Consider the following 15,452-nt stretch of genomic DNA (forward strand, 5'->3'; position numbering starts at 1 on the left):
TGAGCGCTTACTGTGGGCAGAGCACTGTACTAAGCGCTTGGGAAGTCCAAGTTGGCAACATATAGAGACGGTCCCTACCCAACAGTGGGCTCACAGTCTAAAAGGGGGAGACAGAGAACAAAACCAAACATACTAACAAAGTAAAATAAATAGAATAGATATGTACAAGTAAAATAAATAAATAAATAGAGTAATAAATATGTACAAACATATATACATATATACAGGTGTTGTGGGGAAGGGAAGGAGGTAAGATGGGGGGGATGGAGAGGGGGACGAGGGGGAGAGGAAGGAAGGGGCTCAGTCTGGGAGCGCTTACTGTGTGCAGAGCATCATCATCATCATCAATCGTATTTATTGAGCGCTTACTGTGAGCAGAGCACTGTACTAAGCGCTTGGGAAGTCCAAGTTGGCAACATATAGAGATGGTCCCTACCCAACAGTGGGCTCACAGTCTAAAAGGGGGAGACGGAGAACAAAACCAAACATACTAACAAAATAAAATAAATAGAATAGATATGTACAAGTAAAATAAATAGAGTAACAAATATGTACAAACATATATACAGGTGCTGTGGGGAAGGGAAGGAGGTAAGATGGGGGGGGTAATCTGCAGAGCACCGTACTAAGCGCTTGGAAAGTACAATTCAGCAACAGAGACAATCCCTGCCTACAACGGGCTCACAGTCTAAAAGGGGAGACAGAGAACAAAACCAAACATACTAACAAAATAAAATGAATAGAATAGATATGTACAAGTAAAATAGAGTAACAAATATGTACAAACATATATACATATATACAGGTGCTGTGGGGAAGGGAAGGAGGTAAGATGGGGGGGTAATCTGCAGAGCACCGTACTAAGCGCTTGGAAAGTACAATTCAGCAACAGAGACAATCCCTGCCTACAACGGGCTCACAGTCTAGAAGAGGGGAGACGGACATCAAAGCAAGTAAATGGGCATTAACATAAATAAACGGAATTAGAGATTGGATATTCACCCAATTCTATCTGTTGGTCTTTGCCAGGAAGTAATAATACTGATGGCATTTATTAAGCATTTGCGGTGTGTCCTGCACTGTTCAAAGTGCTGGGCAAAGTAATCAGGTTGGACACAATCCCTGTCCCACATGGGGCTCACAGTCTTCACCCCCATTTTCCAGATGAGGGAACTGAGGCCCAGAGAAGTGAGGTGACTAACCCAAGGTCACAAGGCGGACAAGTGCCGGGGCCAGGGATCAGAAGCCATGACCTTCTGAATCTCAGGCCTGGGCTCGATCCATCAGGCCACGCTGTTTCTCTACACTCCTCCCCGGATTGTACCTAGCCGGACTCAGACTCAATCAATCAATCAATCGTATTTATTGAGCGCTTACTGTGGGCAGAGCACTGTACCAAGCGCTTGGGAAGTGCAAGTCGGCAACACATAGAGACGGTCCCTACCCAACAGTGGGCTCACAGTCTAGAAGGGGGAGACAGAGGCTCCCGCCCCGAAATAATGCAAATGCCCACGAACCCAAAGGAAGTCTCCCCCGGTCCCGGCAGCGGGCCTAGATTCACCCGTTTGATCCTATTTATTGAGCGCTTACTGAGGGCAGAGCAAGGGAAGCAGCGTGGCTCAGTGGAAAGAGCCCGGGCTTTGGAGTCAGAGGTTCAAATCAATCTTTTAGACTGTGAGCCCACTGTTGGGTAGGGACTGTCTCTATATGTTGCCAACTTGTACTTCCCAAGCGCTTAGTACAGTGCTCTGCACACAGTAAGCGCTCAATAAATGCGATTGATGATGATGATGATGATCACCGTCTATATGTTGCCAACTTGTACTTCCCAAGCGCTTAGTCCAGTGCTCTGCACACAGTAAGCGCTCAATAAATACGATTGATGATGATGATGATGACTGTCTCTATATGGTGCCAACTTGTATTTCCCAAGCGCTTGGTACACGGTAAGCGCTCAATAAATACGATTGATTGATTGATTGAAATCCCCGCTCCACCAATTGTCAGCTGTGTGACTTCGGGCAAGTCACTTCACTTCTCTGTGCCTCAGTTCCCTCTTCTGTAAAACGGGGATTACGACCGTGAGCCCCAGGTGGGGCAACCGGATCACCTTGTACCCCCCCCCCCCAGTGCTTAGCACATAGTAAGCGCTTAACAAATACCATCATTATTATTATTATTATTATCACTAAGCGGAGAGAACGCCAGAACGCTAACCGGACACGTTCCCCGTCCAGAAGGAGCTCACCATTACGTTTCCCGCGATGTTGGTAATCTGCAGCGCTAGCGGAAGGACGTTCAGCTCGCACATGATCTGCAGGATGAACTTGGCGTCTTTCCAGGTGTTCTCCAACAGGTACAGCAGGTGAGGGGAATCGCTGGGGAGTCCAAAGCAGACCGTCAGGAAAATTCATTCATTCGATCGTTACAGAGAGAGCGCTTAAAGGGTGCAGAGAACTTGACTAAGCGCTCGGGAGAGGACAGACATTCCCGGCCCACAACGAGCCATTCCCGGCCCACAACGAGCCTCCGGTCTAGGGGCGGGGAGACAGACATAAATCAAGAAATGAGAGATACGGACGTAAGTGGTGTGGGGCCGGGCGGGGAGATGAATAAAGGGGGCAAGTCAGGGAGACGCGGAAGGGAGCGGGAGAAGACGAAAGGAGGGTTTAGTCAAGGAAGGCCTCTTGGAGGAGATGTGCCCTCGATAAGGCTTTGGGGAGAGGGAGCGTCTGGAGGATTTGAGGATGGAAGGCGCTCCAGGCAAATGTGCAAAACAATTGTGGACGGGGAACTCCTTGGCTACCGCCGCCATGGGGGGCTTTTTTGTTCTTTTTTAAATAGCGTTTGTCAAGCGTTTACCATGTGCCAGGCACTGTACTAAGCGCTAGGGTAGAAACACACTAATCAGGTTGGACCAAGTCTACGTCCCACACAGGGCTCACGGATTTTTAATCCCCATCCTGCCCCTGAGGTAGCTGAGGCACAGAGGAGTGAGGTGACCGGTCCTAGGTCCCACAGCAGACAAATGGCATTAGAACCCAGGGTCTTCTGACACCCAGATAATAATAATAATAATGGCATTTATTAAGCGCTTACTATGTGCAAAGCACTGTTCTAAGCGCTGGGGAGGTTACAAGGTGATCAGGTTGCCCCACAGGTTGCCAGTCTTAATCCCCATTTTACAGATGAGGTAACTGAGGCACAGAGAAGTTAAGTGACTTGCCCAGTCACACAGCTGACAATTGGTAGAGCCGGGATTTGAACTCATGACCTCTGACTCCAAAACCCGGGCTCTTTCCACTGAGCCACACTGCTTCCCCATCTGTTCCTTATCCACTGAGGCCACGCTGCTTCTCAATAATATTAATAATGATGGCATTTGTTAAGCAGCTTACTAAGTGCAAAGCACTGTTCTAAGCGCTGGGGGGGCTACAAGGTGATCAGGTTGTCCCACGTGGGGCTTCCGGTCTTCATCCCCATTTTACAGATGAGGTAACTGAGGCTAGGAGAATTGAAGTGACTTGCCCAAGGTCACACGGCGGACACGTGGCGGAGCCGGCATTAGAACCCATGACCTCTGACTCCGAAGCCCATGTTCTTTCCAGAGCCACACTGCTTCTCAATGCACTGCAACGGGCTCTGCCCCTCACCCAAAAGAAGGTGCTAAAAGAAAGGTGACGCCTCTTCGGGTCAGGGGCAAAGAAGTTCTCCCAAGGAAGGGTTACCTCTGACACGGCCCCTGAAAGAGCCGAAACCCAAGTCCCATAGTGAAATAATTTCGCTCAAGGTCGCTCCTTTTTCAAATTTCCACAATAGGTAAACCAACTTCTGAACAGGGGAAAAAAAAAATTAAGGTAAATTAAGTTCTCCCAAGGAAGGGTCACCTCTGAAACGGACCCTGAAATAGCCGAAACCCAAGTCCCATAGTGAAATAATTTCGCTCAAGGTCGCTCCTTTTTCAAATTTCCACAATAGGTAAACCAACTTCTGAACAGGGGAAAAAAAAAATTAAGGTAAATTACGTTCTCCCAAGGAAGGGTTACCTCTGACACGGCCCCTGAAATAGCCGAAACCCAAGTCCCATAGTGAAATAATTTCGCCCAAGGTCGCTCCTTTTTCAAATTTCCACAATAGGTAAACCAACTTCTGAACAGGGAAAAAAAAAAATTAAGGTAAATTAAGTTCTCCCAAGGAAGGGTCACCTCTGACACGGCCCCTGAAATAGCCGAAACCCAAGTCCCAGAGTGAAATAATTTCACCCAAGGTTGCTCCTTTTTCAAATTTCCACAATAGGTAAACCAACTTCTGAACAGGGAAAAAAAAAAATTAAGGGAAATTAAGTTCTCCCAAGGAAGGGTCACCTCTGACACGGGCCCTGAAATAGCCGAAACCCAAGTCCCAGAGTGAAATAATTTCACCCAAGGTTGCTCCTTTTTCAAATTTCCACAATAGGTAAACCAACTTCTGAACAAGGAAAAAAAAAAATTAAGGTAAATTAAGTTCTCCCAAGGAAGGGTTACCTCTGACACGGCCCCTGAAATAACCGAAACCCAAGTCCAAGAGTGAAATAATTTCGCCCAAGGTTGCTCCTTTTTCAATTTTCCACAATAGGTAAACCAACTTTTGAACAGGGAAAAAAAAAAATTAAGGTAAATTAAGTTCTCCCAAGGAAGGGTTACCTCTGACACGGCCCCTGAAATAACCGAAACCCAAGTCCAAGAGTGAAATAATTTCGCCCAAGGTCGCTCCTTTTTCAAATTTCCACAATAGGCAAACCAACTTCTGAACAGGGAAAAAATAAAATTAAGGTAAATTAAGTTCTCCCAAGGAAGGGTTACCTCTGACACGGCCCCTGAAATAGCCGAAACCCAAGTCCCATAGTGAAATAATTTCGCCCAAGGTCGCTCCTTTTTCAAATTTCCACAATAGGTAAACCAACTTCTGAACAGGAAAAAAAAAAATTAAGGTAAATTAAGTTCTCCCAAGGAAGGGTCACCTCTGACACGGCCCCTGAAATAGCCGAAACCCAAGTCCCAGAGTGAAATAATTTCACCCAAGGTTGCTCCTTTTTCAAATTTCCACAATAGGTAAACCAACTTTTGAACAGGGAAAAAAAAAATTAAGGTAAATTAAGTTCTCCCAAGGAAGGGTTACCTCTGACACGGACCCTACAATAGACGAAACCCAAGTCCCAGAGTGAAATAATTTCGCCCAAGGTCGCTCCTTTTTCAATTTTCCACAATAGGTAAACCAACTTTTGAACAGGGAAAAAAAAAAAATTAAGGTAAATTAAGTTCTCCCAAGGAAGGGTTACCTCTGACACGGCCCCTGAAATAACCGAAACCCAAGTCCCATAGTGAAATAATTTCGCCCAAGGTCGCTCCTTTTTCAAATTTCCACAATAGGCAAACCAACTTCTGAACAGGTAAAAAATAAAATTAAGGTAAATTAAGTTCTCCCAAGGAAGGGTCACCTCTGACACAGACCCTGAAATAGCCAAAACCCAAGTCCAAGAGTGAAATAATTTCGCCCAAGGTCGCTCCTTTTTCAAATTTCTATAATAGGCAAACCAACTTCTGAACAGGGGAAAAAAAAAATTAAGGTAAATTAAGTTCTCCCAAGGAAGGGTCACCTCTGACACGGACCCTGAAATAGCCGAGACCCAAGTCCCAGAGTGAAATAATTTTGCCCAAGGTCGCTCCTTTTTCAAATTTCCACAATAGGTAAACCAACTTCTGAACAGGAAAAAAAAAAATTAAGGTAAATTAAGTTCTCCCAAGGAAGGGTCACCTCTGACACGGGCCCTGAAATGGCCGAAACCAAGTCCCATAGTGAAATAATTTTGCCCAAAGTCGCTTCTTTTTCAAATTTCCACAATAGGTAAACCAACTTTTGGAACAGGGAAAAAAAAAAATTAAGGTAAATTAAGTTCTCCCAAGGAAGGGTCACCTCTGACACGGACCCTGAAATAGCCGAGACCCAAGTCCCAGAGTGAAATAATTTCGCCCAAGGTCGCTCCTTTTTCAAATTTCCACAATAGGTAAACCAACTTCTGAACCAAAAAAAAAATAAAATAAATTAAGGTAAATTAAGGGCCAGGGAGCTAAAGATACGCTAACCTTCAGAAAAATCAATGCCTAACACCTACCTTTCAAAGAATACTTTTTCGTGCATTTTTAAATTGGCCCTCTTTCGAGACAGCTTTCAATTCCTCTTGGAAGAGGAGTTAATGTAATATAGTCGGGGGGAGTTGAGCCCGGTAAGAAAATCCAGGCCTAAGTGACCACTTGAAGAGAAATAGAAAAAGGGGCGGTGAGAAAGCGAGAAGAGTTCGGCTCTCCCTCTCTCGCTCACTGCCTTGAGCCCCAACTCTGCCTCGAAGCAGGAGTCAGAGGTTGTGGGTTCTAATCCCGCTCCGCCACTCGTCAGCTGCGTGACTTTGGGCAAGTCACTTCACTTCTCCGTGCCTCGGTTACCTCATCTGTAATATGAGGATTATGACTGCGAGCCCCATGTGGGCCAACCTCATTACCCTGTAACTCCCAGCGTTTAGAACAGTGCTTGGCACATAGTAAGCGCTTAACAAATGCCATCATCATTATTATTAAACCCTCGGGCCTTCAGAACAAAGATGATTCCCTCCTCTGGGCCTAAATCATCTCTGCCGGCAGACCCCAAGGCGAGCGGCTCTCCCCGCCCAAGGCTTGATAGTCACAAGCTCGCCTCTTAGGTAGCCATTCGGTCATTCATTCGATCATATTTATTCACCCCTTCAACCGTTTTTATTGAGCGCTTATTTGCGTGGAAACACTGTACTAAGCGCTCGGGAGAGGCCGACAGAGCATCAGGCACGTTCCCCGCCCGCAACGAGCTCACAGTCTAGAAGGGAGACATTAGTAGAAATCAATCAATCAATGACAGATATATCCATATGGGCTGTGGAGAGGGGAGGGAGGATGAAAGAAGGAGCAAGTAAGAGCGGCGCAGAAGGGACAGGGAGAAGAGGAGGGCGCAGTCAGGGAGGGCTTCTTGAAGGAGATGGGCCTTCAATAAGGCTTTGAAGTGGGGGAGAGCAATCATCCGTCGGATATGAGGAGGGAGGGCGTTCCAGGACAGAAGTAGGATGTGGGCGAGAGGTCGGCGGCGAGAGAGGCGAGATCCAGGTAGAGTGAGAAGGTGAGCACCCGAGAAACCAAGTGCGCAGGCTGGGTTGCAGCAGCAGATCAGCGAGGTGAGCTAGGAGGGGACAAGCGCTTAGTACAGTGCTCTGCACACAGTAAGCGCTCATTAAATACGATTGAATGGATGGACGACAAGGGGATGACCTGCTTTGCAGCCAACGGAGTAGGCGGAGGGGCGACCGCTGGAGTCTGCTGAGCCCTTACTTTGTGCAGACAGCTGTACTAAGCGGTTGGGGCGATTCCCAGAGAACAGACCCCTTCCCGGCCCGCCACCACCTTCGGGTCTAGCGGGGTCCCGCTCCCTACCTGTAGAGGTTCCGCAGGTTTTCGGGAGGGATGGCCACCCTCTCCGTTTTGAGAATCCGGCGGACCAGCTCCGACAGGTGGTAGCTCCTGCAGCGGATCAGCTCCTTGGCGGAGACCTCCACGTCGCAGATCATCCGGCCGCAGGCCGCCGTCCTTTCCGCAAAACCCCCTCGGCCCTAGGCCCGCGGGGAAGGGGAGAATACAGAGGTTCACCTAAGCGTTTGGTACAGTGCTCTGCACACAGTAAGAGCTCAATAAATGATTGAATGAATGAATGGGAAGGACCACCCAATAACAACACTGATGGCTCAGCACTTACGACGCGCCGGGCACTGTACTTATCGCTGGGGTGGGCGCAAGCTTTGGACACGATCCCTGTCCCACATGGCGTTCCCAGCCTTAATCCCCATTTTACAGAGGAGGGAACCGAGGCCCTGAAAATTGAAGGGACTCGCGCGAGGTCCCACTGCAGACCAGTGGCGGAGCCGGGATTAGAACCCATGACCTTCTGACACCGAGGATCGCGCTCTAGGCTACTCTACTTCTTGCTTCTGGGGCTGGAAGGAGTCCCCCCAACCCAGAAACAGCTCGAAGGGAATCCGTCCTCCCTCCGACTGGAGTGATTTAAGGCGGTGGATGGTTTTACAGGGCAAAAAAAAGGACAGGAAATCCATTTCGGTCAGAACGAGAAATGATGGGTTTCTATAGGCGTGTATTCTTGTTTAATTCTTATCCTCACCTGTTGACACTTCTGATATGTAACCAGTAAGTGCTCAATAAATACGATTGAATGAATGACTCTATTTTATTTGTACATATTTATTCTATTTATTTTATTAATGTGTTCTGTTTTGTTATCTGTCTCCCCCTTCTAGACTGTGAGCCCACTGTTGGGTAGGGACCGTCTCTAGATGTTGCCAACTTGGACTTCCCAAGTGCTTAGTACAGTGCTCTGCACACAGTAAGCGCTCAATAAATACGATTGAATGAATGAATGAATGATATATTTCCAGGGTAGGAAGAAGAGATTCTGCTAGAGACTGGATGGGTAGAGAGCCAAGGGAGGAGAGACTCCCACCCCTAAAAGGCCTGACCAGCCACACCCTCTCAATCAATCAATCAATCGTATTTATTGAGCGCTTACTATGTGCAGAGCACTGTACTAAGCGCTTGGGAAGTACAAATTGGCAACATATAGAGACAGTCCCTACCCAACAGTGGGCTCACAGTCTAAAAGACTAGCTGGGGGAAAAAAAAAATCTGGCAAGACTCCCCCTCAGGTCCCAGCTGATAAACCAGATCTAGGGAGAGGGGGAGGTCGAAGAGAGACCACCAGGAAATACCACAAACAAATACTGTGGTGTCAAACAATACCATTATTACTCGTACTATTATTATTCACATTAATTAGGGTATTTTTTTTTTTAAACACTCACTAGGTGTCAAGCACTATTCTAAACCCTGAGGTGGACACAAGTTAATCAGGTTAGATGCAGTCCCCGTCCCAGATGGGGCTCACCGTCTAAATAAGAGGGAAACCACGTATTGAATCCCTGTCTTACAGATGAGGTGACAGAGGCCCTGAGTTCAGTGACTTGCTCAAGGTCCCCCAGCAGGCCTGGAATTAGAACTCGGGTCCTCTGACTCAATGACCTCGGGGTCTTTCCACTAGGCCACACTGCTCCTCCCTATTAATACCACACTCTTAGGGACAAACCAAGACCGTGACTGCCTCTGGGGTCGCCCGGCAATCTCCAAGCCCACCCCCTCTCCACTCAGACAGCTCCGGGCCCACTCTTTTAGACTGTGAGCCCACTGTTGGGTAGGGACTGTCCCTATATGTTGCCAACTTGGACTTCCCAAGCGCTTAGTGCAGTGCTCTGCACACAGTAAGCGCTCAATAAATACCATTGATTGATTGATTCTGAGGGGTCCGAAGTGAGGACGCGGCACCCTCGGCACAAACCCCCCCCCGCGCTGTCCTAAAACCCAAACGAAAAGAACCCCCGAAAGGCTGTTCGAAAAACCAGACGAGGCAGGCCCGAAATCCCCAGGTAGAAAATGTTGGCGTAATTACAGAAGGGAAATGAAAAGGGGGAAGACAAAAAAGAAACTTGTGAAAGAACTGACTCGTCTCCCTCCTCTCCCCCTCGTCCTCTCCCCCTCTCCCTCTCCCCCTCGTCCCCCTCTCCATCCCCCCATCTTACCTCCTTCCCGTCCCCACAGCGCCTGTATATATGTATATATGTTTGTACATATTTATTACTCTACTTATTTTTTTTACTTGTACATATCTATTCTATTTATTTTATTTTGTTAGTATGTTTGGTTTTGTTCTCTGTCTCCCCCTTTTAGACTGTGAGCCCACTGTTGGGTAGGGACTGTCTCTATATGTTGCCAACTTGGACTTCCCAAGCGCTTAGTACAGTGCTCTGCACACAGTAAGCACTCAATAAATACGATTGATGATGGTGATGATGATGAACTGACATTTGACCACCTCGAGTCGCTGAATAGGGGCGAGGTACAAAAAAAAATCGTTTTTGTCTGTGGTTTCCTGAACCTTTCGTTGATTTGCCCCCCCACCCCCCCAACCTTACCTCCTTCCCTTCCCCACAGCACCTGTATATATGTTTGTACATATTTATTACTCTATTTATTTTACTTGAACATATCTATTCTATTTATTTTATTTTGTTAATATGTTTGGTTTTGTTCTCTGTCTCCCCCTTCTAGACTGTGAGCCCACTGTTGGGTAGGGACCGTCTCTATACGTTGCCAACTTGTACTTCCCAAGCGCTTAGTACAGTGCTCTGCACACAGTAAGTGCTCAATAAATACGATTGATTGATTGATTTCCTATTTTATACGGTGACAAGACTTCTCACGATAAACGTGAAAAAAGCTAGAGGACAAGGGGGGTGGGGGGAGAAGCGTCCAAACCGATTTGCTTGTATCTGCCCCAGCGCTTAGTACGGTGCCTGACACGTAGCAAGCGCTTAACGAATACCACAGTCATTATTATTATAATTAAAGACAACCACAAGTGGCCCTATTCAGCAAAGCGGTTCATTCCTCGTAGACACCCTTAGATTAGGGCCTTAGATCAAGAGAGGCAGTGTGGCCTAGTGACAAGAGACCAGCCTTGGAAAACAAGGGACTTGGGTTCTAATCCCGGCTGCGCCACGAGCCCACTGTGTGACCTTGGGAACGTCCCTTTGCTTCTCTGGGCCTCAGTTCCCTCACCTGCAAAATGGGCGTCTGCTACCTGATGTCTCTCCTACTTAATCCGTGAGCCCCGTGGGGGACCTGATGATCTCGCGTCTTTCCAATCAATCAATCGTGTTTACTGAGCGCTTACTTTGTGTAGAGCACTGTACTAAGCGCTTGGGAAGTACCCCAGCGTTTAGTACAGTGCCCGGCCCATACTAAGAGGTGAACAAAGCCCGCGTGATGCTTATGATCCTTGGGAATGAGGGACCGCGCTTTTACCCCAAGCTTCGGCATGGTGGATCTCTTCAGCCGCCCAATCTTGGACCAGTATGGGACTTTGCACACGTTAATCCTCTGCAGCAGCACCTCCAGATCAAATCCGTAAATGTTATGACCCTGGTAAGAGAAGGAAACGGCGGGGGAGGTTACCACAGAGGCCCGTTCAAGGCCTTCATACGCATGTGATCATCCCCCCCCACCTCCCCTTCCCTTTTGGGGGCTCTAATTGACGGCACCCGAGCCTTGAAGCCCCTTCTTCTGGGGGCGGAGGGGAAGGGGGATTGATTCATCTGCGGCGCTCATTAGCCCTGACATTAACGAGCCCGCTCAGCAGATGACTGGAATAAACTTGGGAGCGTCGTAATTGATTCAGATTTCAGAGTGCTTCTTCATTTGCAGTTTCGGGCCAGGCGGTCCCCGACAAGTGGAGCTTTAAATCTCTTCAAAAATCCGACAAACGCCCAGGCTTCCCTAATACGACACCGTGGCGATGTATTAAACAATGGAAGCCCTATTTTCCAAAAACAAACCAAAAACCAAACAAACCCAAAAAGAGGTCACACGTTCACGGCCCTCGATCATCATCATCATCATCAATCGTATTTATTGAGCGCTTACTATGTGCAGAGCACTGTACTAAGCGCTTGGGAAGTACAAATTGGCAACATATAGAGACAGTCCCTACCCAACAGTGGGCTCACAGTCTAAAAGTCGAAATGTCACTAGGCCCCACGGCCCCAATTTGTATCCTTCTGCCAAGGCTGTATCCTTTTGCCAAGTTGGAGCCGCCACCTGGGAATTTGGGGGGGGGGAAACAGACCGGACCAAACTGGTTCCCCCAAGGAACTGAGCTGGCCACCAGGATGCTCAACACCCCAGCTGCAAATAAGGAGACGTGAAAAGCTCAGAAGGCGGGCGCTGCCGACGGGGCCCTTGGCCCAACTTGGGCCCGGGAATCCCAGATCCAAAGGGGTGGGGTGGGATGTCGAGACTTACTGATTTCTATTAAGATCTGTCTCCCCCTCTAGTCGACGCAATCATATTTATTGAGCACTTTCTGTGTGCGGAACATTCACTCATTCATATTTATTGAGTGCTTACTGTGTGCAGATCACGGCACTAAGCGCTTGGAAAGTACAATTCGGCAACGGAGAGAGACAATCCCTACCCAACAATGGGCTCACAGTCTAGGGGGGGAGAGACAGACGAAACAAAACAAGAACGTTCTACAAGCAGCGTGGCTCAGTGGAAAGAGCCCGGGCTTTGGAGTCAGAGGTCACGGGTTCAAATCCCGGCTCCGCCACTTGTCAGCTGTGTGACTTTGGACAAGTCACTTCACTTCTCTGGGCCTCAGTTACCTCATCTGTAAAATGGGGATGAAGACTGTGAGCCCCCCGTGGGACAACCTGATCACCTTGTAACCTCCCTAGCGCTTAGAACAGTGCTTTGCATATAGTAAGCGCTTAATAAATGCTTATCATTATTATTATTATTATTACTACTATTATTATTATTATTACTAAGTGCTTGGGGGAGTACAATAGAACAGACACATTCCCTGCCCACAGCGAGATCAATGCCCTATGGTACTCACCCAAGAGCAGTGTTCTGCACCCAGTAAGCAGCTCAATAAATACCAGTGACGGACGACTGACTGACAAAGCTCACTGTGGTTGGGGAATTTATTGATTTGGTTATCTCTATCAATGTCTGTCTCCTCCTCTAGACTTCGAGCTCAGTATGGGGAGGGACTGCACCTGTCTGCTATTGCGCTGTACTCTCCCAAGTGCTCAGGACAGTGCTCTTGTACGTAGCAAACGCTCAATAAATACCACTGAATGAGTGAATAAATCACCCTCCAAGCACAGGTTTGTGGACTCACCTCTTCCCCTCTTCAAAGCCCTACTGAAGGCTCACCTCCTCCAAGGGGCCTTCCCAGACTAAGCACCATTTTTCCTCAGCTCCCCCTCCCTTCCACATCACCTCGACTCCCTCCCTCTGCTCTTCATTCATTCAACCGTATTTATGGAGCGCTTACGGTGTGCAGAGCATGCACTAAGCGCTTGGGAATTACAAGTTGGCAACATATAGAGATGGTCCCTACCCAAGTGGGCTCACAGTCTAGAAGGGGGAGACTCTTCTCCCAGCCCCCGCCCCACAGCACTTACGTATATATGTAGAGATCTATAATTCTATTTATATCGATGCCTGTCTTCACCCCCTCTAGACCGCAGGCCCGCTGTGGGCAGGGGTTGTCTCTCTTTATTGCTATACTGTACTTTCCAAGCACTCAGTACAGTGCTTCGCACACAGCTCTTGTCTTGTCTTTTGCCGGCGAGTCGTTGCCGACCCGTAGCGAGGCCGTGGACCCATCTCTCCCAGAACGCCCCACCTCCATCTGCAATCGTTCTGGTAGTGGATCCACAGATAAGTGCTCGATAAATACGATTGAGAATGAATGAATTCATTCATTCAATCGTGTTTACTGGGCGCTTACTGTGGACTGTGCTAAGCGCTTGATGAACGAAGACCCTCCCAGTCTCTCGTGGGACAGTGGGGGATGTGCTATAAACTCTTCTCCACGCTGTCTTCATTTCTTGAAAGCAATTAAAATCCCGCCTGCGACAATCAATCAATCAATCGTATTTATTGAGCGCTTACTGTGTGCAGAGCACCGTACTAAGCGCTAGGGAAGTCCAAGTTGGCAACAGATAGAGACAGTCCCTACCCAACAGTGGGCTCACAGTCTAAAAGGGGGAGACAGAGAACAAAACCAAACATACTAACAAAATAAAATAAACAGAACAGATATGTACAAGTAAAATAGAGTAATAAATATGTGCAAACATATATACAGGTGCTGTGGGGAAGGGAAGGAGGTAATATTTATTTATTTTACTTGTACATATCTATTCTATTTATTTTATTTTGTTAGTATGTTTGGTTTTGTTCTGTCTTCCCCTTGTAGACTGTGAGCCCACTGTTGGGTAGGGACTGTCTCTATATGCTGCCAATTTGTACTTCCCAAGCGCTTAGTACAGTGCTCTGCACATAGTAAGCGCTCAATAAATACGATTGATGATGATGATGATGATGGGGGGGATGGAGAGGGGGACGAGGGGGGAGGAAGGAAGGGGCTCAGTCTGGGAAGGCCTCCTGGAGGAGGTGAGCTAACAAGACATCCTTGTGCCTTTCTTTCCCGCTGCCATCTGTCCCACAGCACTTCTCGTTCCCCTCCGTAATTTTCTTTAATGACTGCCTCCCCCTAAGACCACAAGCTCCTCGGGGGCAGGGACAAGAACGGTACAGTGCCCTGCACGCAGGAACCGCTCAATAAATACAGTTGCTCAAGTGACCCACGCATATCTATACGCTGCCAATTTGCACTTCCCAAGCGCTTAGTACAGTGCTCTGCACACAGTAAGCGCTCAATAAATACGATTGATGATGATGATGATATCCCCGGGCAAGGGTCCTGAAACGGTCCGGAGAGGCCAGCGTGAACTTTCAGACTGTGAGCCCACTGTTGGGTAGGGACTGTCTCTATGTGTTGCCAATTTGTACTTCCCAAGCGCTTCGTACAGTGCTCTGCACATAGTGAGTGCTCAATAAATACGATTGATGATGATGATGATCTCTTCCGGGATTCGATCGGGCCCTGGGGAGACTCCCGGCGTCACCCTGAAGCCCTCCGCCTCCCGGCGCTTCATTCTCCTCTCCGAAAATACAAACGAGGCTCACGCCCCTGCTCACCACGATGACATCCGGGTCGATTTTGTGAACCTTGGCCAGGAAGAAACCCAGCAGCGTCCTTTCGGTGGCAGCGATCTCGATCTTCGCTTTCTACAACGGAGGAGAGCCGCCCGCCCGTCACTCGCTGTGTCCCCGGACACCTCGGGGTTCGGCCGCCCCCGGCCCGTCCCCGCTCCCCGGGCACCGACCACCGCGACGCCGGGCCCGGCCTCGTTGTCAACATTCGATCGACCGGTCGAGCGCTTAGTACAGTGGCCTGCACACGGTAAACGCTCAAAATTGCGACCGAATGAATGACTCGATCGATTGGGGATTGTGCGGAGTCAAGATTCGGGGAGGGAAGCTAAGTGGGACATCTTATGTGCCCCATCAGGGCACTATTACTCTACTTTACTTGTACATATTTACTATTCTATTTATTTTATTCTGTTTATATATTTTTTGTTTTGTTGTCTGTCTCCCCCTTCTAGACTGTGAGCCTGCTGTTGGGTAGGGAGAAGCAGCGTGGCTCAGTGGCGTCAGAGATCATAGGTTCGAACCCCGGCTCTGCCACATGTCTGCTGTGTGACCTTGGGTAAGTCACTTAACTTCTCTGAGCCTCAGTTACCTCATCTGTAAAATGGGGATTAAGACTGTGCGCCCCGCATGGGACAACCTCGTTACCTTGTTTCCCCTCCCAAGCACTTAGAACAGTGCTCTGCATATAGTAAGCGCTTA

At 48.2% G+C, this 15,452-nt stretch overlaps 1 protein-coding gene across 1 annotated transcript in view; it reads right to left on the reverse strand.

Moving 5' to 3' along the window:
* The window catches only part of POLA1 (DNA polymerase alpha 1, catalytic subunit), a 302,830-nt gene that overhangs the window by 254,613 nt on the left and 32,765 nt on the right, over window positions 1-15,452 (reverse strand). Inside the window, exons 18-21 of the mRNA XM_038757398.1 lie at window positions 14,736-14,825; window positions 10,983-11,099; window positions 7,491-7,666; window positions 2,249-2,378 (exon numbers count right to left, since the gene is read on the reverse strand). Of these exons, the coding sequence (XP_038613326.1) occupies window positions 2,249-2,378; window positions 7,491-7,666; window positions 10,983-11,099; window positions 14,736-14,825 (513 nt within the window). The remainder of the gene's footprint in view (window positions 1-2,248; window positions 2,379-7,490; window positions 7,667-10,982; window positions 11,100-14,735; window positions 14,826-15,452) is intronic.

This window comes from Tachyglossus aculeatus, chromosome 15 (assembly GCF_015852505.1).
Source record: "Tachyglossus aculeatus isolate mTacAcu1 chromosome 15, mTacAcu1.pri, whole genome shotgun sequence".
Lineage (NCBI taxonomy): Eukaryota > Metazoa > Chordata > Mammalia > Monotremata > Tachyglossidae > Tachyglossus > Tachyglossus aculeatus.